Consider the following 28000-nt stretch of genomic DNA (forward strand, 5'->3'; position numbering starts at 1 on the left):
CAGGCTCCGCCCGACCCCGCCTCGGCTGCCGGCCAATGGCCGCCGGCCGTCGCGGTCCGAGGCTGCTATTGGAAGAGGCGGCGCAGCGGGAGGAGCTGAGTCGGGGTCGCGCAGCGCCGCGCAGGCCTGCACTTCTATTTCAGAGAGAGAGGTCGGAGATCATGTCTGTGTTAGCGGCCCTTCTGCGGCGCGGCCCCCTGCTTCAGAGGCGGGTGCAGGTGAGAGGGGCTGGGTGGGACTCGCCTCGCGAGGCCTTGGCCGCGGGCCCGCGGCCGGAAGGAGCCTTCAGTGCGGGCCTCGGGAAGACCCCCGCCCCCTGCGCTCGCGTCCAGAAGCGCAGGCTTCTACGCAGCGTTTCCATTCGCCGCGGCCCTGTCGGAGTGTAGACATCGCTTTCAAGTGTCAAAGCGGGAAGGTGTTTTGATGGGCAGAAAGTCCGGGGCTTGGTCTCGACCTTGCCTGAAGGGTAGCGAAGTCCGGTAAAACTGCTTCCCAGCTTTTTTTCGAAACATATTTGTGAACGTTACTGTCAAGAGGTTTTAATTTCATGCCGTAGGTAGTCATTTTGGGCTTACAGAGTGATAATAAATCGATGTGTCAACTCGGAGCAACTTCAGACCTATTAGGGAAAATAAATGGCTCCTCGGTTTCTTGATGTGTAGCGCTTACGTGAGTCTGAGTGGACTCCGGGACTTGGTGATGGACAGCGAGGCCTGGCGTGCTGCGATTCATGGGGTCGCAAAGAGTCGGACACGACTGAGCGACTGAACTGAACTGAGCGCTTACGTACCAAGGGCGTCCAGAGCCTTGTTTCTGTTCTGGCTTCTTGTGCCAGAACAGAAACACAGGAGTGACAGCCTTGGAAGAATCTACTGTTTTCCATCCATCAGAGCAAGCTAGCTTGCACCACAGGTTTGGGGTCTGGCAAAAGCCGAGAAGTAGGTCTAGAATTTCAGGGTGTGGTTGTGAGGCGTGACTTTTCTAGTTTGGTTGGAGCAGTCAAGTTTGAAATCTAGTTCTATTGTTAAGAGTTTGAATTTGACTTAAGTCAATGAGGACCGTTTATATTTTTGTTATTGTCATAGTTAGAGGTCTAGAACGATAGAAGTGGGGGAAAATCGCAAGAGGGAAAATCACAAGAGATTGTGAAAGAATAAATGTAGAACTTGTCAAATGCAGAGTGTGAATGGAGAACCAACGGAAAAGGAAGAGTCTAAAATTAATCCTGGGTGACTGAGATAATAGAAGTCAGCACATCCTGAGTTTCAAACCAGAGTTTACTAGGTGAATTAAGTGAAAACTAGGTACGTAAGTTTGTAAAAAACAAAACATAAACGAAATGCAGAACCTTCTTAACTTAGTTTAATTAACAGCTCAAAATCAAACAAATGTTGCTGATGAGAAAAATGAAGATAATATAGTGTGTGATTTGTGGTGTTCATTTGTTACTTAATTAAGTGGTCATTTACTGAAGCATGGAGATACAGTTTGTTTTAACAGGATTTTCAGTATTCTGTGCCATTTTGTGGAATGAAACGTAATCTCTAACCTATTAACTGGCTTTTTCTCGTTTGCCTTCGAAAACACACAGGTCTCCCTTAATCGGCAACAAACTTTTATGGACTTAAACAGAGCTTTTTGCTTTCCAACTGGAATTGCTTTTTTCTTATGGTCAAAAGAGTAGTCCTCCTTGTCACCCTTCTTGTCACCCTTATTTACATCCATTTCCCTTTAAACCTCTGCAGTTTGATTTCTGTACTACTCAACTGAAGGATACCAGTGCTTTTCATTTCCTGTGTTTCTTCTTCTTGACCTTTCTTTATACTATATTTGACAGTGTTGATGGGGCCTCCCTGGTAACTCTGTGGGACTTCCCTGGTAGTTCAGTCGGTAAAGAATCTGCCTGTAGTGCAGGAGACGTGGTGTTCAATCCCTGGGTCAGGAAGATCCCCTGGAGAAGGAAATGGCAACCCACTCCAGTATTCTTGACACTGTTGATTATTCCCTCCTTTAAACTCCTGCCTTGCTGTTTTGAACCAAGTTAATTTTCTTTCTTTCTTTTTTTTTAAATTTAAGCTTTTTATTTTGTATTGAGGTATAGCCAGTTAACAATGTTGTGGTAGTTTCAGGTGAAGAGCGAAGGAACTCAGCATTGCATATAGGTGTATCCATTCTCCCCCAAAGCCCACTCCATCCAAGCTGGCACATTACATTGAGCAGAGTTCCATGTACTACACAATAGGTCTTTGTCGGTTATCCATTTTAAATATAGCAGTATGTACATGACCTTCTCAAAGTCCCTATCTATCTTCTCCCGCCCTCCCCCTGCAACTATAAATTCGTTTTCTAAGTCTCTGAGTCTTTCTGTTTTGTAAGTAACTTCATTTGTATAGTTTATTTTTAGATTCCATGTATAAGGGATGCCATATGATATTTCTCCTCCTCTGACTGACTTTTAGGTCTATCCATGTTGCTGCAAATGGCATTATTTCATTCTTTTTAATGGCTGAGTAATATTCCATTGTATATCTTTATCCATTTTATCATTTTATCATATCCACATCTTCTTTATCCATTCCTTTGTTGACAGACATGTAGGTTTCTTCCATGTCTTGGCTATTGTAAACAGTGCTTCAGTGAACACTGGGATACGCGTATCCTTTTGGATCATTAATTCCAGCAGTGGAATTGGAGGGGCATATGGTAGTTCTATCTTTAGTTGTTTAAGGAACCTCCATACTGTTCTCCATAGTGGCTGTACCAATTTACATTCCCACCAACAGTGGAAGGAGGGGTCCCTTCTCTCCATAACCTTTCCAGCATTTGTTGTTTGTGGATTTTTTGATGATAGCCGTTTTGACTGGTGTGAAGTGATATCTCATTATAGTATTGATTTGCATTTCGCTAATAACTAGCAACATTAAACATCTTTTCATGTGCCTATTGGCCATCTTTTTGTCCTCTTTGGAGAAATGTTTATTCAGGTTGTCTCCCATTTTTTGAGTGGGTTGTTTTTTTGATGCTATTTTTAAGCATCCTAGGCTGTTTGTAAATTTTGGAGACTAATCCCTTAAAGGTCACATCACTTGCACATGTTTTCGCCCAGTCTGTGGGTTGTATTTTCATTTTATTTATTGTTTCCTTTGCTGTGCAAAAGCTCTTGAGTTTAAGTAGGTCCTATTTGTTTATTTTTGCTTTTTTCCCCCATTATTATGGGAGACGGATCAAAAAAGATGTTTCTGTGAGTTATGTCAGACAATGTTCTGCTTATGTTTTCCTCTAGGGGTTTTATAGTGTCCAGTTTCACATTTAGGTCTTTAATCCATTTTGAGCTTGTTTTTGTGTATGGAGTTAAGGAATGATCTAATTTCATTTTTTTACATGTGACTGTCCAGTTTTCCCAGCACCCTTTGTTGAGGAGATTCTTTCCAACGTTGTGTAGAATCGTCTTTGTCATAGATAAATTGACCATAGGTGCATGGGCTTATTTATTTCTGGGTTTTCTGTCCTGTTCCATTGATCTATATTTCTATTTTATTCCAGTGCCATACTGTTTTGATGACTGTAGCTTTGTAGTATAGTCTGAAGTTAGGAGTCTGAGTCCTCCAGCTCCCTTTTTCTTTTTCAACATTGCTTTGACTATTTGGGGTCTTTTATGTCTCCATACAAATTTTGAGATTTTTTTTTTTCTAGTTCTGTGAAAAATGTCATAGGTAATTTGTTAGGGATTTCATTGAATCTGTAGATTGCCTTGGGCATTAGTCATTTTGACAGTATTGATTTTTCCAACCCACTACAAGGGTATATATTTCCATATGTGTATATCTTCTTTAATTTCTTTCATCAGCATCATATAGTTTTCAGAGTACAGGTCTTTTGTCTCCTTAAGTAGCTTTATTCCTAGGTATTTTATTCTTTTTGATGCAATGGTAAATGGAATTGCTTCTTGAGTTTCTCTTTCTGATCTTTTGTTATTAGTGTATAGAAATGCAACAGTTTTCTGTGTATTAATTTTGTAACCTGCAATTACCAAATTCATTGATGAGTTCTAGTAGTTTTCTGATGGCATCTTTAGGATCTTCTATGTATAGTATTCTGTCATCTGCGAGCAGTGACAGGTTAACTTCTTTTCCAGTTTGGATTCCCTTTACCTCTTTTTCTTCTCTGATTGCTCTAGCTAGGATGTCCAAAATTATGTTGAATCAAAGTGTGCTTTTCATGTTTGTCTTGTTCTTGGTCTTAGAGGGAGTGTGTTCAGCTTTTCACCACTGAGTGTGATGCTACCTGTGGATTTGTCATATCTGGCCTGTTGAGGTGTATAGCCTCTATGTCCACTTCCCGGAGAGTTTTTATCATAAATGGGTGATGAAATAAAAAACTTTTTCTGCATCTACTGAATGATCATATGGTTTTCATTCTTCAATTTGTTGATGTGGTGTATCACATTTATTGATTTGGGGATGTTGAAAAATCCTTACATCTCTCGGATGGATACCAGAGATCATGATCTCTGATCGCAGTGTATGATCTTTTTAATGTATTTTTAGATATGAATTGTTAGTATTTTGTTGAGGATTTTGGAATCTATGTTCATCAGTGATCCTGTCCTGTAAATTTCTTTTTTGTGGTATCTTTGTCTGGTTTTGGTTTTGGGGTGATGGTGGCCTCATAAAATGAGTTTGGAAGTTTTCCTTCCCCTGCAACTTTTTGGAACACTTTCAGAAGGATAGGTGTTAACTCTTCTCTAAATATTTGATAAAAATTCAACTGTGAAGCTGTAGGGTCCTGAACTTTCGTTTGTTGGGAGGTTTTTAATCATCGTTTCAATTTTAGTGCTTCTGATTGGCCTGTTTATATTTTCTGTTTCTTCCTGGTTCATCTTAGGGAGACTGTACCTTTCTAAGAATGTGTCCATTTCTTCCAAGTGTTTGTTTTATTGGCATACAGTGTTTATAGTGGTCTCTTATGACCCTTAGTATTTCTGTGGAGTCAGCTGTAGCTTCATTTTCATTTTTAATTATTCTGATTTAAGTCCTCTCCCTTTTTTTTTTTTTTTTCGATGAGGCTGGCTAATGGTTTATAAATTTTCTTTACCTTTCCAAGAACCAGCTTTTAGTTTTATTGATCTCTGAGATTGTTTTCTTTGTCTCTATTTCATTTAATTCTGCTCTGATCTTTATGATTTCTTTCTTTCTACTAACTTTATGTTTGTTCTTCTTTCTCTAGTTGTTTTAAATATAAGGTTAGATTGTTTAGTTGAAATTTATCTTGTTTCTTGGGGTAAGATTTTATTGCTCTAAACTTCCCTCTTAGAACTGCTTTAGCTGCATCCCGTAAGTTTTGGACCATTGTGTTTTCATTTTCATTTGTCTCTAGGTGTTTTTGTTTTGCTGCTTCTTCTTTGATTTCTTCAGTGATCCAGTGGTTGTTTAGTAGCATACTGTTTAGCTGCCAAGTGTTTGTGTTTCTTAGAGTTTTTTTCCTTGTTTATTTTTAATCTCATAGTGTTGTGATCAGAAAAGATGCTTGATATGATTTCAGTTTTCTTAAATTTACTAAGGCTTGCCTTGTGGCCCAGCATGTGGTCAATCCTTGAGAATGTTCCTTGTGCACTTAAAAAGAATGAGTGGTCTGCTGCTTTTGCATGGAATGCTCTATAAATATCAATTAAGTCTAATTCATCTAAAGTGTCAGTTAAGGCCTGAATTTCATATTGATTTTCTGTCTGGATCATCTGTCCATTGATGAAATTGGGGTATTAAAGTCCACTCCATTATCATGTTACTATCAATTTGTGCCTTTATGTTTGTTTGTATTTGCCTTACATATTGAGGTGCCTATATATTTATAATTGTTATATCTTATTCTTAGATTGAACCCTTAATCATTATGTACTGTCCTTTGTCTTTTATAACAGTCTTTGTTTGAAAGTCTATTTTGTCGGATATGAATATTGCTGCTCTAGCTTTCTTACGATTTCCATTTGCATGAAATACCTTCTCCCAGCCCCTTACTTTCAGTCTGAAAGTGTCCATAGGTTTGAGGTGGGCCTCTTGTAGACAGCATAGATATGGGTTTTATTTTTTTTATCCACCCAGCCAGTCTGTGTCTTTTGGTTGGTGCATTTAACCCATTTACACTTAAGGTCATTGTTGATGTGTATGATCCTGCATACATAGGACTTCGCAGGTGGCTCAGTAAGTAAAGAATCCGCCTGCAATATGGAAGACCTGGGTTCCATCCACAGGTAGGGAAAATTCCCTGGAAGAGGGCATGGCAACCCACTCCAGTATTTTTGCCTGGAGAATCCCCGTGGGCAGAGGAGCCATGCGGGCTGCAGCCCGTGGGGTCGCAAAGTGTCAGACGTGACCGAGCAACTAAGCACACATAGCACACGACCCTGTTCAGTTCAGTCCTGTCTGACTCTTTGCAGCCCCATGGACTGCGCACGCCAGGCTTCCCTGTCCATCACCAACTCCCAGAGCCTGCTCAGACTCATGTCCCTCGAGTCCGTGCTGCCATCCAACCATCTCATCCTCTGCTCTCCGCTTCTCCTCCTGCCTTCAGTCTTTCCTGGAATCAGGGTCTTTTCCAATGAGTCAGTTCTTCACATTAGGTGACCAGAGTATTGGAGCTTCAGCTTCAGCATCAGTCCTTCCAGTGAGTGTTCAGGACTGAATTCCTTTAGGATTGACAGGATTGATCTCCTTGCAGTTCAAGGGACTCTCAAAAGTCTTTTCAAATACTGCAATTCAAAAGCATCAATTCTTTGGAGCTCAGCTTTCTTTATGGTCCAACTCTCACATCCATACATGACTACTGGAAAAACCATAGCTTTGACTATATGGACCTTTGTTGGCAAAGTAATGTCTCTGCTTTTTAATATGCTGGCTAGGTTGGTCATAGCTTTTCTTCCAAGGAGCATGTGTCTTTAATTAATTTCATGGCTGCAGTCACCATCTGCAGTGATTTTGCAGCTCAAGAAAATAAAGTCTGTGACTGTTTCCATTGTTTCCCCATCTATTTGCCATGAAGTGATGGGACAGATGCCATGATCTTAGTTTTTTGAATGTTGAGTTTTAAGCCAACTTTTTCACTCTCTTCTTTCACTTTCATCAAGAGGCTCTTTAGTTCTTCTTTGCTTTCTGCCATTACAGTGTTCTCATTTACATATCTGAGGTTATTGATATTTCTCCTGGCAACCTTGATTCCAGCTTGTGCTTCATCCAGCCCAGCATTTCACACAATGGACTCTGCATATACATTAAAAAAACAGGGTGACAATATACAATCTTGACATAAACCTTTCCCAATTTGGAACCAGTCCATTGTTCCATGTCAAGTTCTAATTTTTGCTTCTTGACCTGCATACAGATTTCTCAGGAGGTAAGTAAGGTGGTCTGGTATTCCCATCTCTTGAAGAATTTTCCACAATTTGATGTGATCCACAAAGTCAAAGGCTTTAACCTAGTCAATAAAGGAGATGTAGATGTGTTTCTGGAACTCCCTTGCTTTTTCTGTGATTCAGCGGATGTTGGCAATTTGATCTCTGGTTCCTCTGCCTTTTCTAAATCCAGCTTGAACATCTGGCATTTTTTGGATCATGTACTGTTGAAGTCTATCTTGGATAATTTTGAGCATGACTTTGCTATCATGTGAGATGAGTGCAATTGTGCTATAGTTTGAACATTCTTTGGCATTCCCCTTCTTTGGGACTGGAATGAAAATTGACTTTTTCCAGTCCTGTTGCCACTGCTGAGTTTTCCAAATTTACTGGCACATTGACTGCAGCACTTTAACAACATCATCTTTTAGGATTTGAAATAGCTCAGGTGGAATTCAATGACTTCCACTAGCTTTGTTCGTAGATATGCTTCCTAAAGCCCACTTGACTTCGCACTCTAGCTTGACTAGCTCTTGGTGAGTGATTACACAATTGTGGTTATCTGGGTCATTAAGATCTTTCTTGTATAGTTCTTCTGTGTATTATTGCCACCTTTTTTTATTATCTTCTCCTTCTGTTAGGTCTATATACCATTTCTATCTTCTATGTGCCCATCTTTGCATAAAATTTTTTCTTGGTATCTCTAATTTTCTTGACGAGATCTCTGGTCTTTCCCATTCTATTGTTTCCCTCTATTTCTTTGCATTGTTCACTTAGGAATGCTTACTTGTCTCTCCTTGCTATTCTTTGGAACTCTGCAATCAGGTGGATATATCTTTACTTTTCTACGTTTCCTTTCACTTCTCTTTTTTTCTCAGCTATTTGTAAAGCCTCCTCAGACAACTATTTTGCCTTTTTGCATTTCTTTTTTTGGGGTGGGTTTTGATCACTGCCTCTTGTACAGTGTCGGGAACCTTGTCCATAGTTCTTCAGGCACTCTGTCTATCAGATCTAATCCCTTGAATCTATTTGTCCCTTCCGCTGTATAATCATAAGGGATTTGATTTAGGTCAGACCTTAATGACCTAGTGGTTTTCCCTACTTTCTTCAATTTAAATCTGAATTTTGCAATAAGGAGTTCATGATCTGAGCCACAGTCAAGCTCCCAGTCTTGTTTTTGATGACTGTATAGAGCTTCTCCATCTTCGACTACAAAGAATATAATCAATCTGAATTTGGTACTGGCCATCTGGTGATGTCCATGTATAGAGTCTGCTCTTGTGTTGTTGGAAGAGGGTGTTTGCTATGACCAGAACATTCTCTTGGCAACACTCTGTTAGCCTTTGCCCTACTTCATTTTGTACTCCAAGACCAAATTTGCCTGTTACCTTAGATATCTTTTGACTTCGTACTTTTGTATCCAGTCCCCTATGATGAAAAGGACATCTTTTTTTGCTGTTGTTATTTCTAGAAAACCTTGTAGGTTTTCGTGGAAGACCTTCAGCTTCTTCAGCATTAGTGGTTGGGGCATAGACCTGGATTACTGTGATATTGAAGAGATGGTTCTGTCATATTTGAGATTGCACCCAAATACTGCATTTATGACTCTTGTTGAGAGCTACTCCATTTCTTCTAGTGGATTCTTGCCCACAGTAGTAGATATAATGGTCATCTAAATTAAATTTTCCCGTTCTGGTCCATTTTAGTTCACTGATTCCTAAAATGTCGATGTTCACTGTTGCCATCTCCTGTTTGACCACTTCCAATTTACACTGATTCATGGGCCCAGCATTCCAGGTTCTGACGCAATATTGTTTTTATAGCATCACACTTTACTTTCACCATTAGACACATCCACAACTGGGTGTTGTTTCTGCTTTGGCTCAGCCTCTTCATTCTTTCTGGGGCTATTTCTGCTCTTTTCCAGTAGCATATTGGACACCTACTGACCTGGGGAGTTCATCTTTCAGTGTCCTATCTTTTTGCCTTTTCATACGGTTCATGGGGTTCTCAAGGCAAGAATGCTGTCGTGGTTTGCCATTCCCTTTGCAGTGGACCATGTTTTATCATATGTATGTATATGTAAACCATATATATCCATAATAGGGTGATACTGCTTGGGTTTGAAATCCCATGTCTGCACCTTGTTGGCTCTGTGACTCTGGGCAGGTTACTTGACCTGCCAGTGCTTAAGTTTCTTTACCTGTAAAATAAGAATAATGATACCCACCCATTAGCTTGTTCTGTATATAAAACATGCTCCATATCCATCTGTTTGTATCCACCCCACTTGTGACCTCCCTAGCATTTGCCACATGAGCTGTTGCCCAGTCTCCTTTCCCTTTTTACTCCTGCTCCTACAGTCATTCTGTACAGTTCAGCCAGAGTGGTCTTTTTATAATAGTAAAGCCTTCAGTGGCTTCTTGTTACACAGACTAGAGTCCAGACTCCTTCTCAGGCCCTGTTTGGTCACTGCTTGCTTCTTTAGTCTCAGCCAGACTGTGTGTTCTCTTGAGTATGTGGCTCCCACTACACTAGTCCCCTTTTTCTACTTAGCATGTGTCAAGTTTGTTCCTAATTCAAGGCCTTTGTCCTAGTTCTTCCTAATGCCTCAGATGCTCTTTCCCTAGACTTTTCCCAGGCCGATTCTCTTAATATTCAATTTCTCAGCTCCAGTGACACCTCCAGAGAGCCCTTTTCTGAACATCCTATGTGAAACAGGCCCTCATTCTGTAACTTATTATCCCATTTTGTTGACTTCAAAATGTACTTACCCTACCTGAAATGGTTTTCAGCGGTGCTAGTAAGACCAGACTTTGTTATTTGTTAAAAGTGTTTCTTGTCATCATTGGGATAAAAAAATAAAATTAGTCTCTTCTTGAAACTCACAGGCTGATAGGGAGACAGTTAGGCTAGTGAGGGAATTATATGTTTCGGGAAAATAGAGCATGCTTAGGCGTGCTGCAGAAGCTAAGGTTGAAGTGCCTGCCTGCATTGTCAGGGGTGGTCTCTAGAGTGCTTGGAGCAGATGAGCTGTCCTTGAAAGATGATTGTGACATGCAAATAAAATTTAAGCGGCCATGTTCATTCATCATGTGTCTTGATCCTACTGTAATTTTGCCATTCCTGGGATACTTAATGAGCCCTAGGCATTATGCCAACTGACAAGGATATAACAGTGAGCCAGGAAGGCAGAAGAGAGGATTCTTGTATTATGTGGAGAGAAAATAAATATGTACACCTTGTATTTACACAGTATGAGAAGTGCTTTTGAGGAAATAATCATGTTGAAATAGAAGCTGACTTAAAAGTAGTCAGGGAGAGGTACTGTGTGGTTGTGTTGTTTGAGCCGAATCCTGAAGAACAAAAATGAACCAGGCAAGGCAAGCTGGAGAAGTATTGTTAAGTGGTAGAGACACAATGTAAAGAGCTTGAGGTGGAAATGGGTTCAGAACAAAGAGGAGGCTGGTGTGGCTGGCACAGAATAAGAGTGGTATGGATGGAAAGAAAGTCAGGAGCCAGATCATACCATCCAGGTCATCAGGAGCTCCAGTTCCAAGAGCCAGGAATTTGTAGAGTAAGGGATAAACTTTGGATATCATTCCAAGGGCAGTGGAAAGCTATCACAGGATTTTAACCAGGAGAATGATACAATCTGATTTATGATTTGCATGCACGTGTGTGTGTGTGTGTGTTGATTTTGCTTTTTGGTCCGTACCATGCAGCTTATGGGATGGTAGTTCCCTTGGGATCTCAATTCCCTGATCAAGGATTGAACCTGAGCCACAGCAGTGAAAGTGCCAAGTTCTAACCATTGGACCTCTAGGAAACTCCCTGATTTACGTTTTAAAAACTAGATGCACTGAAGAAGGGAAATTGGGGATGCAGGAAATGAAGTAGAGGCTGTTACAGTGGCAAGAAATGGTGGCTGTGCAGATGAAGTAAAGCGGAAGAGTTTAGGTATATTTTAGACACAGTATTGACAGTACCTGTGATAGAATATCTCTGAGTATTAGGCACAGATGGAGGGTGAGTCCTTAGGTTTTTGGCTTAGCTCCTGGGCAGATTGTAATGTGATGTCCTCAGGTGGGAAATACTGGAAAGAAACTAGTGTTCTAGCGTGGCAATTGAGAGCCATGTGCTGGACAGTAAAATCAGGCTAATCAAGTTGGCACTTGGATATATGAGTCTGGAGGTCAATTGAGTAGTCAGGACTAGAGATAGAAATTTGGAAATCATCAGGACATAATTGCTGTTTAAAGCCGTGGGGCTAGATATGATTATGGAGACAGTGAAGTTTGAAAATGAAAAGGGGCCTGGAACAAAGCCCTGGGACATTCCAGCAGTTAGAGGTAGGAAAGGGAATGATAGGGAGGCTGAGAAAAATAACTGGAGAAATAAGAGGTGGACCACAAGATTGTGTTAAGATGGAAGCCAAGAAAAAGGGTTTGGGTAATGGTTTATACATATTAGCTCATTTCATTCTCACAACTACTTGTGCAGAGTATTTTAGAAAACCAAGGTTAACACTCAAGAATACTCAGTTTCTCAGTTTGTCAAAGGATGGGATAAGGGGAGGGGAGGGAGACTCAAGGGAGGGAGCATCACTACGAACAAAGCTAATGGAAATGATGGAATTCCAGCTGAGCTATTTCAAATCCTAAAAGATGATGCTGTTAAAGTGCTGCACTTAATGTGGCAGCAAATTTGGAAAACTTAGCAGTGGCCACAGGACTGGAGAAGGTCAGTTTTCATTCCAGTCCCAAAGAAGGGGAATGCCAAAGAAAGTTAAAACTACAGCACAATTGCACTCATCTCACATGATAGCAAAGTCATGCTCAAAATTATCCAAGATAGACTTCAACAGTATGTGAACTGAAAAATTCCAGATGTTCAAGCTGGATATAGAAAAGGAGAGGAACCAGAGATCAAATTGCCAACATCCATTGGATCATAGAAAAAGCAAGAGAATTCCAGAAATACATCTACTTCTGCTTTATTGGTTATGCCAAAGCCTTTGATTGTGTAGATCACAACAAACTGTAGAAAATTCTTCAAGAGATGGAAATACCAGACCACCTTACCTGTCTCCTGAGAAATCTGTATGCAGGTCAAGAAGCAACAGTTAGAACTGGACATGGAACAATGGACTGGTTCCAAATTGGGAAAGGAGTACGTCAAGGCTGTATATTGTCACCCTGCTCTTTTAACTTATATGTAGAGTACATCATGTGAAATGTCGGGCTGGATGAAGCACAAGCTGGAATCAAGATTGCCGGGAGAAATATCAATAACCTCAGATCGGCAGATGGCACCACCCTTATGGCAGAAAGTGAAGAGGAACTGAAGAGCCTCTTGATGAAAGTGAAAGAGAAGAGTGAAAAAGCTGGCTTAAAGCTCAACATTCAAAAAACTAAGATCATGGCATCCTGTCCCATCACTTCATGGCAAATAGATGGGGAAACAATGGAAACAGTCACAGACTTTATTTTTTGGGGCTCTAAAATCACTGCAGATGGTGACTGCAGCCATGAAACTAAAACACTCTTGCTCCTTGGAAGAAAAGCTATGACAAATCTAGCCAGCATATTAAAAAGCAGAGACATTACTTTGCTGACAAAGATTCTGTCTAGTCAAAGCTACAGTTTTTCCAGTAGTCATGTATGGATGTTAGAGTTGGGAGCACAAAGACGGCTGAACATTGAATAATTGATGCTTTTGAGCTGTGATGTTGGAGAAGACTCTTGAGAGTCCCTTGGACTGCAAGGAGATCCAACCAGTCCACCCTAAAGGAGATCAGTCCTGAATATTCATTGGAAAGACTGATCCTGAAGCTAAAACTTCATTACTTTGGCCACCTGAAGTGAAGAACTAACTAATTGGAAAAGACTCTGACGCTGGAAAAGGTTGAAGGTAGGAGGAGAAGGGGACGACAGAGGATGAGATGATTACATGGCATCACCGACTCGATGGACATGAGTTTGAGCAAGTTCCAGGAGTTAGTGATGGACAGGGAAGCCTGGTGTGCTATAGTCCGTGGGGTCGCAAAGAGTCAGACATAACTGAGTGACTGAAGTGAGGGAGACTCAAGAGACTCACTCATATATATGTCATTGTGACAGATTTGCATGGTTATATGACAGTAACCAACACATATCTTTAAGTAATTTTCTACCAATTAAAAAAAAAAAAGGGAAAACTTAGCTGGTAAACCCAGGCTCTTAATCACTGTGGGTGTTTCCCAAGAAAGAAAAGTGAGTCCCAGGTTGGATTTTGCTATCCAGATATTGTTAATCTTGCTCAACGCCAACAGTAGGATAGATAAAAGCCAGATTGAGTGGGTTGAATAGTAAATAGGAGGTGATGACAGGAGACAAATTCTAGATAACTTAAAAAACTTCTCTTGTATGGAGGAGCTAAGAAATGGGGTGAACGCTCAGTGGAACTCTGGGTTAAGAGAAGTTTGTTTGTCTTTAATTCTTTTAGTTGGGAGGAGCCAGAGACTATTGCTGTGCTTGAAGAATAGTTGAGGAGTAAAGGGGATGAATGATGGAAGAGGGAATGGTTAACTGAAGAATGGCACCTTTGAAAGAGCAACTGAAATGGGATCCTGGGCAAAGTGGAGAGGCCCAGGGAACTTAGTTAAAGAGAACCAGAAACTTTAAAGTGGTTTAGAAAAGGCTCTTTGATTGCAAGGAAAAATATCCCCACTAGCTAAGTAGAAAGTGGCTTATTTGAAGATATACGCTAGGTAAGCTCTTGGACATCCAAAATTAGGAAATAAAGTGAAGCTGGCCTTGGTGTGGAAGCCTATCTAGAAAATCATTAACTAGGTTGCCTTGTTTTGTCTCTTATAATATGCCATGGTCTTTCCTTCCTTTCTGAGTGTATATGTTACATTTCCTTGCTTCTCTGGTTACTCATGGCTTTTCTCTTTACTATAACCTCTGCTTTTACGTGGCATTGCTAACTAACTCTAGCCCCTTGGCCCTTTCACTTCCAGTGCCCATCCTCCAGATGATCAGGTTTCTCAGAGTGCTAGCTTAGTTCATTCCATTTTTGAAATGGGGCGTAGTTCATTCCGTTTTTGGTCCATCAGCTCTGGCCAGTGGGAGGAGGATGGGAATCACCCTGTAGGTACTTAGGGCTGTCCCTCCCAGACTCTCTGAGTAAAGGGTGTAGTTGGAAAGACAATGACTGGCATGTTTACTACAAGTAGAAACTTAATTCAAAGTTCGGTCACAGATAATGTGCTCAAATCTTTTAGTATAAGTAGGTTATATAAGCAGCAGCCCAATTTGGGCTTACTTAATTTAGAACTCAGATTTAATTTAAAATTACATTTTATAAAGTTTATACTTAAAGGATTAGAAACTTTAATATGATAAAATTATCTGAAGTTAAAACATACATTTCCAATGAATAGTTAATCAGGTAAGAGTATTGCAAAAGTAGTAATATTTAAATTTCAACAGTAATATATGCTAACTGGAAAATTTAGAAATAAAGGTATAATGCATAAAAAAGAAATTACTATAATCCCATTGCTGAGTAATATAAAGTGATATAGATTAATACTTTTTACATCATAACAGATATTTATATTACAGGAAATAAGGTATGCGGAGCGAAGTTATGTATCAAAACCCACTTTGAATGTAAGTATAAATTTAAATGTGCTTTAAAGGAAATGTAGTCAATTAAAAACTGCATATTCTTACTGCATGTATAGGTGAGTGTCAACTTGATAGTTAATTACTGAAATAGTAAGTCAAACTCCCTTATTACCATAAAATTTTTTAGATCTAGTGCCCTGCATAATTTCTGCTTCTTCCCCGATCACTGTCTACTGTAAACAGCCTTCTCTAAAATTAGGCAGTGTTCTTCCTTTACTCTCGGGGACCCCTAGTATATTGTACTGGTACATTGCAGAGGCCACATGGAAGATACTAGAAGAAAGATGCTGAATGAGCTGGAGATTAGACAAGAAGAACCATTACTTGGTCACCTAATACTTTCTGAAGGGTCCTCTCTTTGTTTCATAAGGATTCCTAAAAAGACAGTAATAACCTCCAACCAGAATGTAGGAAATGGTTCTCTTATTATATATGATAAATTATGTATGTATGTATGTATTTAAGAGAAAGTAGAAAGCAAGTGTAAGGAGAGAATTGTTAAAATAGTGTTTTGCAGTGTTTAAGAGAGCTTTTATCTATTTTTTCTTCAATTTTATGTTGTTTTATTAATAGTTTAAGAAGTTATGCCTGTGAGACTTCCCTGGTGGTCCACTGGTTAAGAATGCACCTGCCAATGCAGGGGACAAGGGTTCGATCCCTGGTCTGGGAAGATTCCACATGCCGTGGGGCAAGTCAGCCCATGTGCCAGAACTACTGAAGCTCGCATGCACTAGAGTGCGTGTTCTGCAACGAGAAGCCACTGCAGTGGGAAACCCAGCCCTGCAACCCGAGGGTATCCCCCATTCACCGCAGTTAGAGCAGGCCTGTGTGCAGCAGCAAAGACCCAGTGCAGCCAAGTCACAAATAAAATACAAAGAACTCATGGCTCTGGCTGTGTCCCAGTTAAGCGGTGTTGCCCCTACTAGCATGCAGGTTCTTAATTCCTAGCCTAGAGTTTCCTTTCAGTGAGGAAGCCCATTAATTAGGATTGTTTATTACGCAGTTCACAAGGGTAAAGTATTCATTTCTTAAATTTTGACTAAGTAATAGAATTGAAACTTATGCTTCTGGTCTATGCCTATTTTAGTACTGGTTTGTCTTAGTTTTCTATTAGGTTTTAAGTCATAAAGTACTAGCATTATACTGGTTTTAGTGCTGTTCAAATGCTGAGATTATTTTCATCTTTGATGAATAATTAGACATTCATAAAAGTCTGTTTCTTGAATAATATGTCTATGAATCATGTTTATTTATGAAAGATGATTTTGATAAAATATTTAACTGTAATAATTTTTACCATCTTCTGTCTTGCCAGGAAGTGGTCATAGTAAGTGCTACAAGAACACCCATTGGATCCTTTCTAGGCAGTCTTTCCTCTCTGCCAGCCACTAAACTTGGTTCCATTGCAATTCAGGGAGCCATTGAAAAGGCAGGTCAGTAGTTGCTTTACTTTTTGTGTTGAGAGGATAGTGATTCATTGGAGCAAATGTTTATTTTGCACTTACTATATACATAACACTTAGAAATGAATTAATGAATGCATTTTGAATTCTCTTGAAAAGAAGTCCTTGGACTGCAGTGTTAGTAATAAAACTCAAAACTGACAAAAACCATTCCTGCTATATAATGTCATGTACTTTACTAGGTAATTACTAATTATTGAGTTGAATAAAATATGGAAATGTTTCTTGCTTTTTAAAAAAAGGGATTCCAAAAGAAGAAGTGAAAGAAGCATACGTGGGCAATGTTCTACAAGGAGGTGAAGGACAGGCCCCTACAAGGCAAGCAGTGCTGGGAGCAGGTACTAGGAATACATTTTTGCGTTTATACTTGAATGTTTGACATGACGAAATGGAGGTCATTTCAGCTTAAATAGACTATAAATGCATAATAGACTTATATTCGCCAAAGAAATGTTTCAGATTACGGTTTAACATGCTCTATTTTTATCACAGTTGTATTTGAAAAGAATCTGTTTTTCAAAAGTATGATTTATATTGGTTTTAGGCTTACCTATTTCTACTCCATGTACCACTGTAAACAAAGTTTGTGCCTCAGGAATGAAAGCCATCATGATGGCCTCTCAGAATCTTATGTGTGGACATCAGGTAAGAAATACCTTCTTTTCCACTTTATAATTAAAATAATATGCAGTGCTAAGAAAACACTAAAAACCTAAACATATTCATACTTTAGAGGTGAAAGTCTTTCTCGTAAGTGCAGTTGCTGTGTTGTTTCAGACACTGAGGAGTGTTTGGATTTGCCAGTTCCATTTGAAGTAGAGGTTAGAATGATAGCTGAAGTGTCTCGTATTGAAAGTAGTTTCCAGCTAGGATGTTTTAGTGCCCCCTTTCACTTAGAGATTCTGGGGGATTTAAGACATCATAAATGTTGTATTTGCTAGATTGAGAAGGGCTTTCATTATAAATGAGAATAAGGTGCTTACCCTGGGGATCAAATCATTGATTGAGCCCAGAATTGATGACCGATTTGTAATGCCTCGCGTCCAGGTTTGGCTGTAAAATTGTGCAGCTTTCTATTGGCCTTGATGATTTTGATTTTGTTTGAGACTGGGCAAGAGATAGGGCTGCTCAGCAAATAGTATGTTGCGTCAGGAGACTAGACCTAGACTCATAGAACTAAGAGTTTATCAGATCCAAGCCTGTTTTTCAGTTGAAGAAAGAGGTTGAGATGACTACAAACATAGTTACAGGGCTTAAATTAGAAAACAGGTGTCCCTGTCCCTGTGCAGTGCGTTCTGGCCTATCAGGGCATAATCCACCAAGATAAAACCAGTTGTGAGGTGTCTGCAGATCATTTCTTATATATATATAACAATCACAGTTTTGCATACCCTTGCTATTACTCGTCCCTTGCTTTGTTTCCAGTTGTAGGGCAAGGCAGAGGGGGGAAAAAAAAGAGTGATACCTGATATGTATGCTAAAAACTGAAACGGTATAGAAAATTATAAAATGAAAAATCTTTCTTCTTACCCTGCTTTAAGTGTCTAATTTATTCATCACTTTCTTGTATATTCTGCCACCTAAGAGCAGAGAAACTTTGGGCAAGTTGCTTAGATTCTGTGCCTCATGTAGTATCTTGGAGATCTTTCTTTATTAGCACCTGAGATAGTATTCTACTGAACTGAACAAGTATAATATATTCTGGGGGTCCTTACTGAATGGATATCTAGGTTGTCTCCAGTTCTTCTCTGTTTTAAATAATGCTCCAGAGAGTACCCCTATGCGTGTATCTTTGTGTACTTATAAATACTTAAATCAACTCTTAATTCACTATACTAAACATTATAATGTAGTGGTTAAGAACAGAAAGTCTGGAGCCAGACTAATTTCAAATCCTAGCATTGCCTGTCATCAGCTGAGGAATTACATGTGGACATTCACTGGAGACAGGTGAATAAAACATTTTAAAAAATCTTATCATGTGTAGGTCTTTCTTTTGGAAAAATTCCTAAGAGGAGAATTTCAGAGTCACAGATTTAAAAATTTGGATATTTGCAAATACTTTCCATAAAAAAGTTATACCAGTTACATATTGTCCAAAGATTGTGAGAGCTTGTTTGCTTATACATAAGGTAACACTGACATCAGGCATTACCAAACCAAACCCTAGTCAAACCAGTGGGTGAAAATGGTCATGAGATTGTTAGGTGTTTGAAAACTGAATGACAAGGATAATTTTGTCTCAGTTGATTCTTTTGTGGTTCTCTAGCAAATGCTTTTAGTTAATATTCTTGATTCATATCTGTATTTTTAAAATTATCTGACTTAGAGGAACATTAGGAATTGCCTTATTTTGAATATTATCTAATGATCAATTTTATTTAATACTGTAGAACTGATAATGATTTCCGTCACTTACTTTCATCATCCCCAGGAAATACTCAGTATTTCAGGATAACAGAATAAAACTTATATGAGAACTATTTGAGACTCTCCATATTTCAAAATAGGCAAAATATTTAGGTTTCTTTGGTACGGAATTTCTGTTTGTCTTTATTCCTGATTAAAGATTGTGAGAATATAACGTTAGTTTTAATTTTATGTTTACATTAATCTTTTATATTAAACTTTGTTTCAAATTAGCCTTTGTAATGCAAATGAATTTTCTCTTGTTGATCTGTAATTACAGGTTAGTTGATTAATATTTACTAAACTTCTATGTATGCCAGGCACTAGCTACATAAAAATAGATATGACAAAGTTTCTGGCCTCAGAGGAGCCAGAAAGGCCTCACTAGTTTAGTGAAAAGGTTTGACATATAAATATAGCTACAATACTGTGTAATATTATTAATAAGAGGAATACACAGTAATTGGGGACCACGACAGAAGGAAGGGAGACTGTTTCAAAAACGGATAGGGGGAAAAAAAAGGGATAGAAGAAGGTAGTCAGGGAAAGTGGCTGACAACCGATTTGTTGGGTTGAAGGGTCTGTGTCTTCATTAGTTTTAAAGGAAATAACAGTGTTTTTCTTGTTGGTGAATAGGTCAGAAGTGCAGAGATGTGTGAATTAGCATGGTATCTTTGAAGACCTTGTTTTTTTTTTTTTTTTTTCCTTCTCGGCCTTACGGCATGTGAGATCTTATTTCCACAACCAGGGATTGAACCCATTCTCCCTACTGTGGAAGTGCAGAGTCTTAACTGCTGGACCACCAGAGAAGTCTGTTTGAAGACCTTTAAACAATTCTGTATGACCTCCACTCGTGTAGGTCCAGGCATGAGACTGGAAAGGGAGTGAAAAGTCAGATTGTAAAGAGTCTTATATACTATGCTGGGGAGTCCTTTACAGAGTGGAATGACCAGACTTAGTCTAGCCAGAATGACTCAGATGAGTGTAGATGACACTTGGATGCAAGGAAAGGCTTTCTGTCAGATGACCAAGTTAGAAAGTTATTATAGCTGTTTGGAAAGAGTTGATGAGGAGGATCACAATCAAGGAAGTAGGATTATTTCTGAGAACTGAGATTATATTTTTGGCAGTGTCAGTGAAATGAAGGATTTAGAAGAATTTCAGAAGCTGGTTTTACATTAAAGATTCGTATTACTGTCTGATTCTGATCTTAATTATCATTACACATTTCAGAGCATTTCCTTTTACCAGCGTCAAGAGGGTACTTCTTATATTGACTGTATAGCGATGTTTCATAAAGTTCGTGTAGAATCCTATTGTTGCTGTGTAAAGGGTGTAATGGATTTGCAACTACAGTTGATCCATGAACGTAGATTTGAAGTGTCTGGGTCCACTTAATGCACAACTTTTTTTCAATAAATACGTACTGCAGTTGAGTCTGTGGATCTAGAACCGTGGATAAGAAGGGCCAACTGTGAAGTTGCACCCAAATTATCAAGTGTGGAGGGTTGATGTTCCTAACTATGGTTGACAAAAGTCAGTGGTACCATTTGAATTAACCCTGGGTTTTTATGTGTTGCTGAGCAGGACGTGATGGTGGCAGGTGGCATGGAGAGCATGTCCAATGTCCCCTATGTAATGAACAGAGGAGCAACACCGTATGGTGGGGTACAGCTTGAAGATTTGATTGTAAAAGATGGACTAACTGATGTCTACAATAAAATTCATATGGTAATTATTGCTTTTTAGTGGAGAAATGCCATCTATACGTAATACTGCTTGGTTAAAAAATGTTTGTTTGTTTGTTTGTTTGTTTTTCAGAAACTGAAGGATATAAATGTTGATTTAGCCATTCATTTTAGAAAAATGTTTTTCTATGCTTATTATATCAGTTTGGCTCAATTTTTTAATAAATTGCCCCACACTGACATAGTGCATTTTCTGACTTCTAATAATGGATACCATAACTGTTTAATTATTTCTCCTCAAAATAGCAACTTCTGGGCTAATTCAAGTAGCTGAGATGTGAGTGAGAGAGTTACTGAGTACAGAAAGAAGTATATTTTAAGAACTAAATTTAACTGCTAACCACTGTTTTATGTTATAAAAAACAAATGTTTTATAAGTTTTGCAGAGTTACTTAGATTCTTTAAAAATTCCAACTTTTATCAGGGCAACTGTGCTGAAAATACTGCAAAGAAGCTGAATATTACACGAGAGGAACAGGATACTTACGCTCTGAATTCCTATACCAGAAGTAAAGCAGCATGGGCAGCTGGAAGATTTGGAAATGAAGTTGTTCCTGTCACAATTACAGTAAAAGGTTGAAGGATTATGTTCCAAAATAGATTGTAATTTTTAATAGACTTTACATGTTGCTAAACTTTTTATGTTTAAGTTTTAAATTGGTACTTTTTAAATTTCAACTGAAAACACTGACACTGCTGCTAAATTAGTAAAGGGAAATGTTGCTAGTTCAGAGATAATTAAACCCAATTTTATATCTGATTCCAACTCAGTTGCAAATTCCACTATGCATATTTTTTTGAGAAATATATTTATTAGAACTCTTTCTAATATAACTGATAGACTGTTGAACACATGAAGTAAAAAGGGGGTATTTACTAGAAGGCTAGTTGGGTGTTTATCCCAGAACTGAAAGATGTATGGCAGCAACCAGTCAGCACCGGGAACCTCAGGGATTGGAAGAGAATGGGCAGCACCATCAGGACATGCTGTCTTGGCTTCTCAGTGCTGCTTTTGTGCTCTCAGCTTCCTCCACTGCTGCCTCCATCTCCAGAGTCCATCTGTAGGGCTCTCAGTCACAGAGGAAAGATACCTTCTCACCAAATGCAGCAGAATAAATCCACAGTATAGACACATTAACTTGGTTTAGGTTACATTTCCATTCTAGAAATAATTACTGTGATAAGAATGATGGAAGACCCAAACTTAACCAAACTTACCCAGCCTGCGTCTACATTGGACATCTACCCGTGGGGTTAGAAGAATGTCTGTGATATAGAATGAGCTCAAGAGAGAAGACAGTGGGATGTGGCTGAATAGAAGATTTAAATTGCATCAAGCTACTTAATAAACTCTTCTTTAAGATACTAACAAATTACAGATGGTAGATTCTTGAGTGGAATTTACTTGGGATGGTATAAGGTATGCGGGCACACAAAGGGAAGCAGAGACTATCAGGCACCTTTTGCACCGTTTCTTACTGAGCAGGTAATTATTGTCTTTACTGCAAAGATGACTTAATTTAAAAGATTTTTGTTTTAGGTAAACCAGATGTAGTGGTGAAAGAAGATGAAGAATATAAACGTGTTGATTTTAGCAAAATTCCAAAGCTGAAGACAGTTTTCCAAAAAGAAAATGGTTAGTATTAAGAAATGAAGCATATGAAAAAAAAGAGTCAGTATACCATATCTAGTTGTAGAGCTGCCTAAGGATTTTTTTTTTCTTTTTTCTTTTGCCTAAGGATTTTTAAAAAGTAATTCTAGAAAACATCTTGATGTTATTTAACATTTTCAGTGTATAAGGCTCAAATGAAATTAACAAAACATTTATTTATCCAAGGTATATTTTAAATTGTTTAATAATTAATACTTGGTTTTTGTGTATATGTTTGAAGTTTTTTAAAATTATTTTTTTATTGGAGTATAGTTGATTTACAGTGTCATAGTAGTTTTTGCTGTACAACAAAGTGAATCAGTTTTTTTATACATATATATATATATATATTCATTTTTAGATTCTATTCCCATTTAAGTCATTACAGAGTATTAAGTAGAGTTTCTTGTGCTATACAGTAGGTTATTAGTTATCTATTTTATATACAGTTAATACTTTTAATATTGAATATATATAGCCTCTGGAACAGCTTGTAGAATGACTATATAATTCAGTTTTTCATTTGCATTTCACCTTGAAGTTTTTTTGTGATATGAAAGTCAAGTTTACATATTATGTTAAATGTCTATAAGCCTCTGGAGGACTAAGCTGATAGCTCTTTTTACTGTTGTATCTCTAGTCCTCAATAAATAAATGTTGAATGTTTATCTAAATGGGGTCCCAGGGTTCTAAATCCTTCGAGGAGAAAAGGTCACTTCTGCTTTTAAAATTGGCTGTATATAGCTGTGATAATAATCTGAAGTAACTTCTTTCCCCTTTTCTGACTGAATTTCTCAATGCAAGCTATAGGAGTGGATCAGTCTTTTTTTTTTCTTTATTATTGTAACGAATTTTCTTACAAGTTTATATTATAAGGAATTTTCTGTCAGTACAGTAGTTAGGACTCTGTGCTTCCACTGCCGGGGACATGGGTTCAGTCCCTGGTCAGAAACATAAGATCCCACAAGTCTCATGGCTTGGCTAAAAAAAAATTATATTGCCAAAGTATATTTTTATAATTTTGGCAGCAGTCTATAGTAGTATCTTCATTGGTATTTATAAGGACACAGTTTAATTGACATATAATTTGTATACCGTAAAATTCTCCTGTTTAAAATGTATAGCTTAGTGATTTTTAGTATTCATTTAACTTCAAGTGATTGTAGAGAAGAAATATCTGATTTTGACACTGATTTGCAAAATGGGATGAGCGTCTGCTCTGTTGTGGTTAAGGGAAGATGTAGAGTTAGGAAAAACATGAAGTGGCCCTTATCTTTGATGAATTATAAACCAGAATCAAGGCAATGGCACCCCACTCCAGTACTCTTGCCTGGAAAATGCCATGGACAGAGGAGCCTGGTTAGGCTGCAGTCCATGGGGTCGCTGAGAGTCGGACACGACTGCGCAACTTCACTTTCACTTTTCACTTTCATGCATTGGAGAAGGAACTGGCAACCCGCTCCAGTGTTCTTGCCTGGAGAATCCCAGGGACGGGGGAGCCTGGTGAGCTGCCGTCCATTGGGTCGCACAGAGTCGGACATGACTGAAGCGACTTAGCAGCAGCATCCAGTGCCATTATGCATGCATTCTGAGCTAGCTTTGAATAAACACAAAAAACTAACATAAAAAGACATACTTACTTTCACTGTGTTATATACACTTACACGTTTAGTTATGTATATGTTTCCTGAGGGCAGGACTTATCTCCATCCATATCTTCATGCATCCAGCAACCCAGTCAGTATTCTGTAGGAATTTGTTAAATCGACCCAAGTGAATTCAGTGTGAAAGGATGTTCTGATGTCACGCTCATTGATACTTTCAGGTACAGTAACAGCTGCCAATGCCAGCACACTGAATGATGGCGCGGCTGCTGTGGTTCTGATGACTGCAGATGCAGCTAAGAGGCTCAATGTTAAACCACTGGCAAGAATAGCAGGTAGAAAATGTTCTGACCTTGTTTATTCTTAAACCCCTGTAAACTCTTCTTGATATTGAGATTCTTTCTCAGTAATACATAGAAGTTGACGATTTTTATCTGTAAGTCTTACTTTTTGACATAATTTAGTACACATTTTAATTGAGATAGAATCTCCTTTAATATTTTTGTTATGATTTGATTTATATGAGAAAGTTTTCAAAAATCTTTTTCTTCTGGATGATGTGTGGGAGAGTACAAGGTACATGTTTTCCTCTGGCATTGTCAGTTAAAATAAAAAGAATATGAGCTTAGGAGTATGAAAAATGTAATAGTACTGGCATTTATTATTAACTATGTGGTCTCAGCATTTCCTCAGTCTCTTTAAGCATATTTGTAGCTGTAAAGTCTGCCTTGCCTTCTTCATAAGGAGTTAAACAGATACCGTTTTGTTTAGATCATGCTTTCTTAACCTCAGCAAAACAAATAATTGTGTTGTAGGGCGTGTTCTATGCATTGTAGGATTTTTAACAGCATCTAGTTGGCAGCATCTTCTGCCCACTAGATACTACAATAAGTGGCATTCCACCTGTTGCAACAACCAAAAATATCTCTAGATAATGCCAATGTCCCGGGAGGCAATTCCCTCTTTAACTTCCTGTGTGTGAAAATCAATGGCTTAGATGATTGGTATAATTTTATAAAGTACAGAATCTTAGAAAAGGCACAAACAAATTTAAATATTTTACAAAGGTTAGGAAACTTAAATTTTTGCATATTATATAAGTTGTTAGATATAGCTTTGGGTACTTGTAAAAAAGATTTTAATGACTTTTTTTTTTTTTTATATATATAAAGCGTTTGCTGATGCTGCTGTAGAACCTATTGATTTTCCACTTGCACCTGCATATGCTGTTCCTAAGGTGAGAACAAAATAACAGATCATATCTCATTCTGCCAATTTCTGGTTTTGCTTATACCAAGGTTGCATGTTTTAGATTTTAAATGTTATTCATCGGCCAAAGCATAGCAGTAGCTTAGTTTCAAATCTCACTTCTCCTGAAAACAATGAAAGCAACAAGGATAACAACAAAAGTAAAAGAGCAACACACAAACTGTATCTTCAGAGGAGCAGATAAAAACTGTATAATTGAATTCCTTATGCTGAACTCACACACCAAGAATGGTAACCACAAAGTGGGAAGTTGGTATGGCGGAGAAAGGGGAATGTTGAGAGTCCAGGGTTCTAGAATTCAAAGCAGATATTCATTATTTAGAAGGAGCAGTCTTCTAAGAGGGGAACTGCTGGTAGCTGGTATTAGAGTAAAACTACAGATGGCAAGAACTCTACTCCAAATTGTCAGTTTGAGTCTTTGTGGGAAGTTACTCAGGGGTCACATGAAAAGACAGAGTGTTGTATTGGTTTAGGGGTTAAGGGATTTCAGAAGACTGCAGCAAATATTCCTTTTCAGAAGTAGAAGGCCACACCCTGAGAGAGAACTTCTGGGGGTAACATCCAGATTTAAAGAAAAAAAAAAACAGAAGGGAATAGGATAGCAAAGGATAAGGAACAACAGGGAGTGATGACGCTCTGTCCAGAGGTGGCAGACCTCAGAAAACAACACAGTTATACAGCTTCTGAAAGTGAATGCATCACACTGGAAAGGAGGGGTGATAAATATTTCTCAGCTAGATTCTGAGAGTGAAAAAAGTGGCTACACTTAGGTACATGTTTTACCTCGTGTTGTTGAAACTAGGGGAAGCTGTTTGAGCTCTACAGCTTCGAAAACTACCTGAGCCTGCTGTTAGAATAAAGCAAGGAGGAGGGAAAGTTTCATGTTAATTTTTTTGTTGCTCAGAACAAAAAAGTTATAAAGATAAGGGGCTCTAGCAATATTTTATAAAGATAAAAGCATAAAGATAACATCTGCAATAGCTGAGGAACTATCAGAAAAAGAAATCATAATATTTTAAATAAATCATTCACAGTGAAGACACAATAGCTTTGAATAACTGTGCCCCACATAACCCAATGGCACCTTTTATAAGGCAGAAACTCTAGGGGATGCAATGAAGAATTATTAGAGATTAATGTAATTCTTTGACAGATAAGGGCTTCACAGGCGGTGCAGTGGTAAAGAATCCTCCTGCCAGTTCAGGAGACACAAGAGTCATAGGTTTGATCCCTGGGTTGGGAAGATCCCCTGGAGTAGGAAATGGCAACACACTCCAGTTTTCCTGCCTGGAGAATCCCATGGACAGAGAAGTCTGGTGGGCTACAGTCCATGGGTTCGCAGAGTTGGACATGACTGAATAAGCATACACACACACACACACACAATACACCTCTTTCTTTGACAGATAAAGAACCTAGAACTAAGGAACATATAATCAGTAAAGTAGATCTTAGAGTGTATGTCAAATATGGACCCCCAAATAAAGACTCTGTGTTCTTTTCCATGGAATGTTCAAGATCCATGGAATGGTTAAGAAAATCATTTTCTCTTTTCAAAATAGAAATATGATAATGCAAATAAAGATGAGAAATTAAGGAATTTCCTGGTGATCCAGTGGTCAGATTCCACACTTCTATTGCTGGGAGCAGGGGAGACACAAATGAAAATTGCAGAATTTTGAGAAGATAAAGTAGGTTTTGACTTAATTATCTGAACATAATCTTTATTTATTTATTTTTTTTAATTTAGGTTCTTAAAGATGCAGGTTTGAAAAAAGAAGATATTACTATGTGGGAAGTAAATGAAGCCTTTAGTGTGGTCGTACTAGCAAACATTAAAATGCTAGAGATTGATCCCCAAAAAGTGAATATCAACGGAGGAGCTGTTTCTCTTGGACATCCAATTGGGTAGGTAAAATCATAAAGAAAAAGAAAGCTAGGTTAATGGCTATCTTTGTATTTCTCTCTAAATTTAAACTGCTTCGTGATAACGCCTGTTACTCTTGGTTTACCATTTTTTCTTCCTACTCATCCTTCATAAGCCAAATACCATTTCTGATAGGATCCGCTCTGAACACAGAGATCTGTCACATCTGTTGCTTGAAAACTAATGTTGTTTTATGCTGAAGAAGATAATTTAAGATTCAAGATTATGTTTGGACTTTTGTGGGGCTTCCCTGGCTGTCCACTGTTTAAGACTCTGCACTTCCACTGCCATGGGTAGGGCTCAATTCCTAATTGGGAAGCCAAGCTCCCACATGCTGCTCAGAGTGGCAAAAAAAAAAAAAGCTGTAACCATTCTTGAAACAAGTCTTCCAAGTTAAAGTAGTTAAATTCAGCTATAAGTCATGGCTAATTTGGTTTTTCATACAGTCTATAAACCATTAAAGTACCAAAATGCTTTCTTAATCCTAGGATGTCTGGAGCCAGAATTGTCGTCCATTTGGCTCATGCGTTGAAGCAAGGAGAATATGGTCTTGCCAGTATTTGCAACGGAGGAGGAGGTGCTTCTGCCATGCTAATCCAAAAGCTGTAGACGACTTCTGTTGTCTAAGGCGACAACCCTATGTAGCTAGAAAGGCCTGCTGTAATCAGGGTGACTTCTGTCAAAATAATCGAGTCTGCCTGTATCGGAACAATTTTTTTAAATTTTGATTATTTTCAACTCTTTTTAAAAAATAAGGTAAAAAGATCAAATCCCAAAACCTTTTGAGATTATAGAAGTTTTTTCTTGTTTACATTTTTTATAATGTTGAACAGATTTTTCTTATAAAGCTATATTGTTTGAAATACCAT

General features: G+C 38.4%; 1 protein-coding gene across 1 annotated transcript; it reads left to right on the forward strand.

The window, feature by feature from the left end:
* The first annotated feature begins 20 nt into the window (after positions 1-20).
* Positions 21-27999, forward strand: ACAT1 (acetyl-CoA acetyltransferase 1). The gene is made up of 12 exons (XM_055547797.1): positions 21-218; positions 14995-15042; positions 16376-16493; positions 16766-16861; positions 17068-17168; positions 20520-20663; positions 21105-21255; positions 22221-22316; positions 24157-24270; positions 25108-25172; positions 26955-27112; positions 27620-27999. The coding sequence occupies exons 1-12, from the start codon at positions 36-38 to the stop codon at positions 27738-27740; spliced, it is 1395 nt and encodes a 464-aa protein (XP_055403772.1). The 5' UTR covers positions 21-35; the 3' UTR covers positions 27741-27999.
* The last annotated feature ends 1 nt before the right edge of the window (position 28000 follows it).

The sequence above is a fragment of the Bubalus kerabau genome, chromosome 15 (assembly GCF_029407905.1).
Source record: "Bubalus kerabau isolate K-KA32 ecotype Philippines breed swamp buffalo chromosome 15, PCC_UOA_SB_1v2, whole genome shotgun sequence".
NCBI lineage: Eukaryota > Metazoa > Chordata > Mammalia > Artiodactyla > Bovidae > Bubalus > Bubalus kerabau.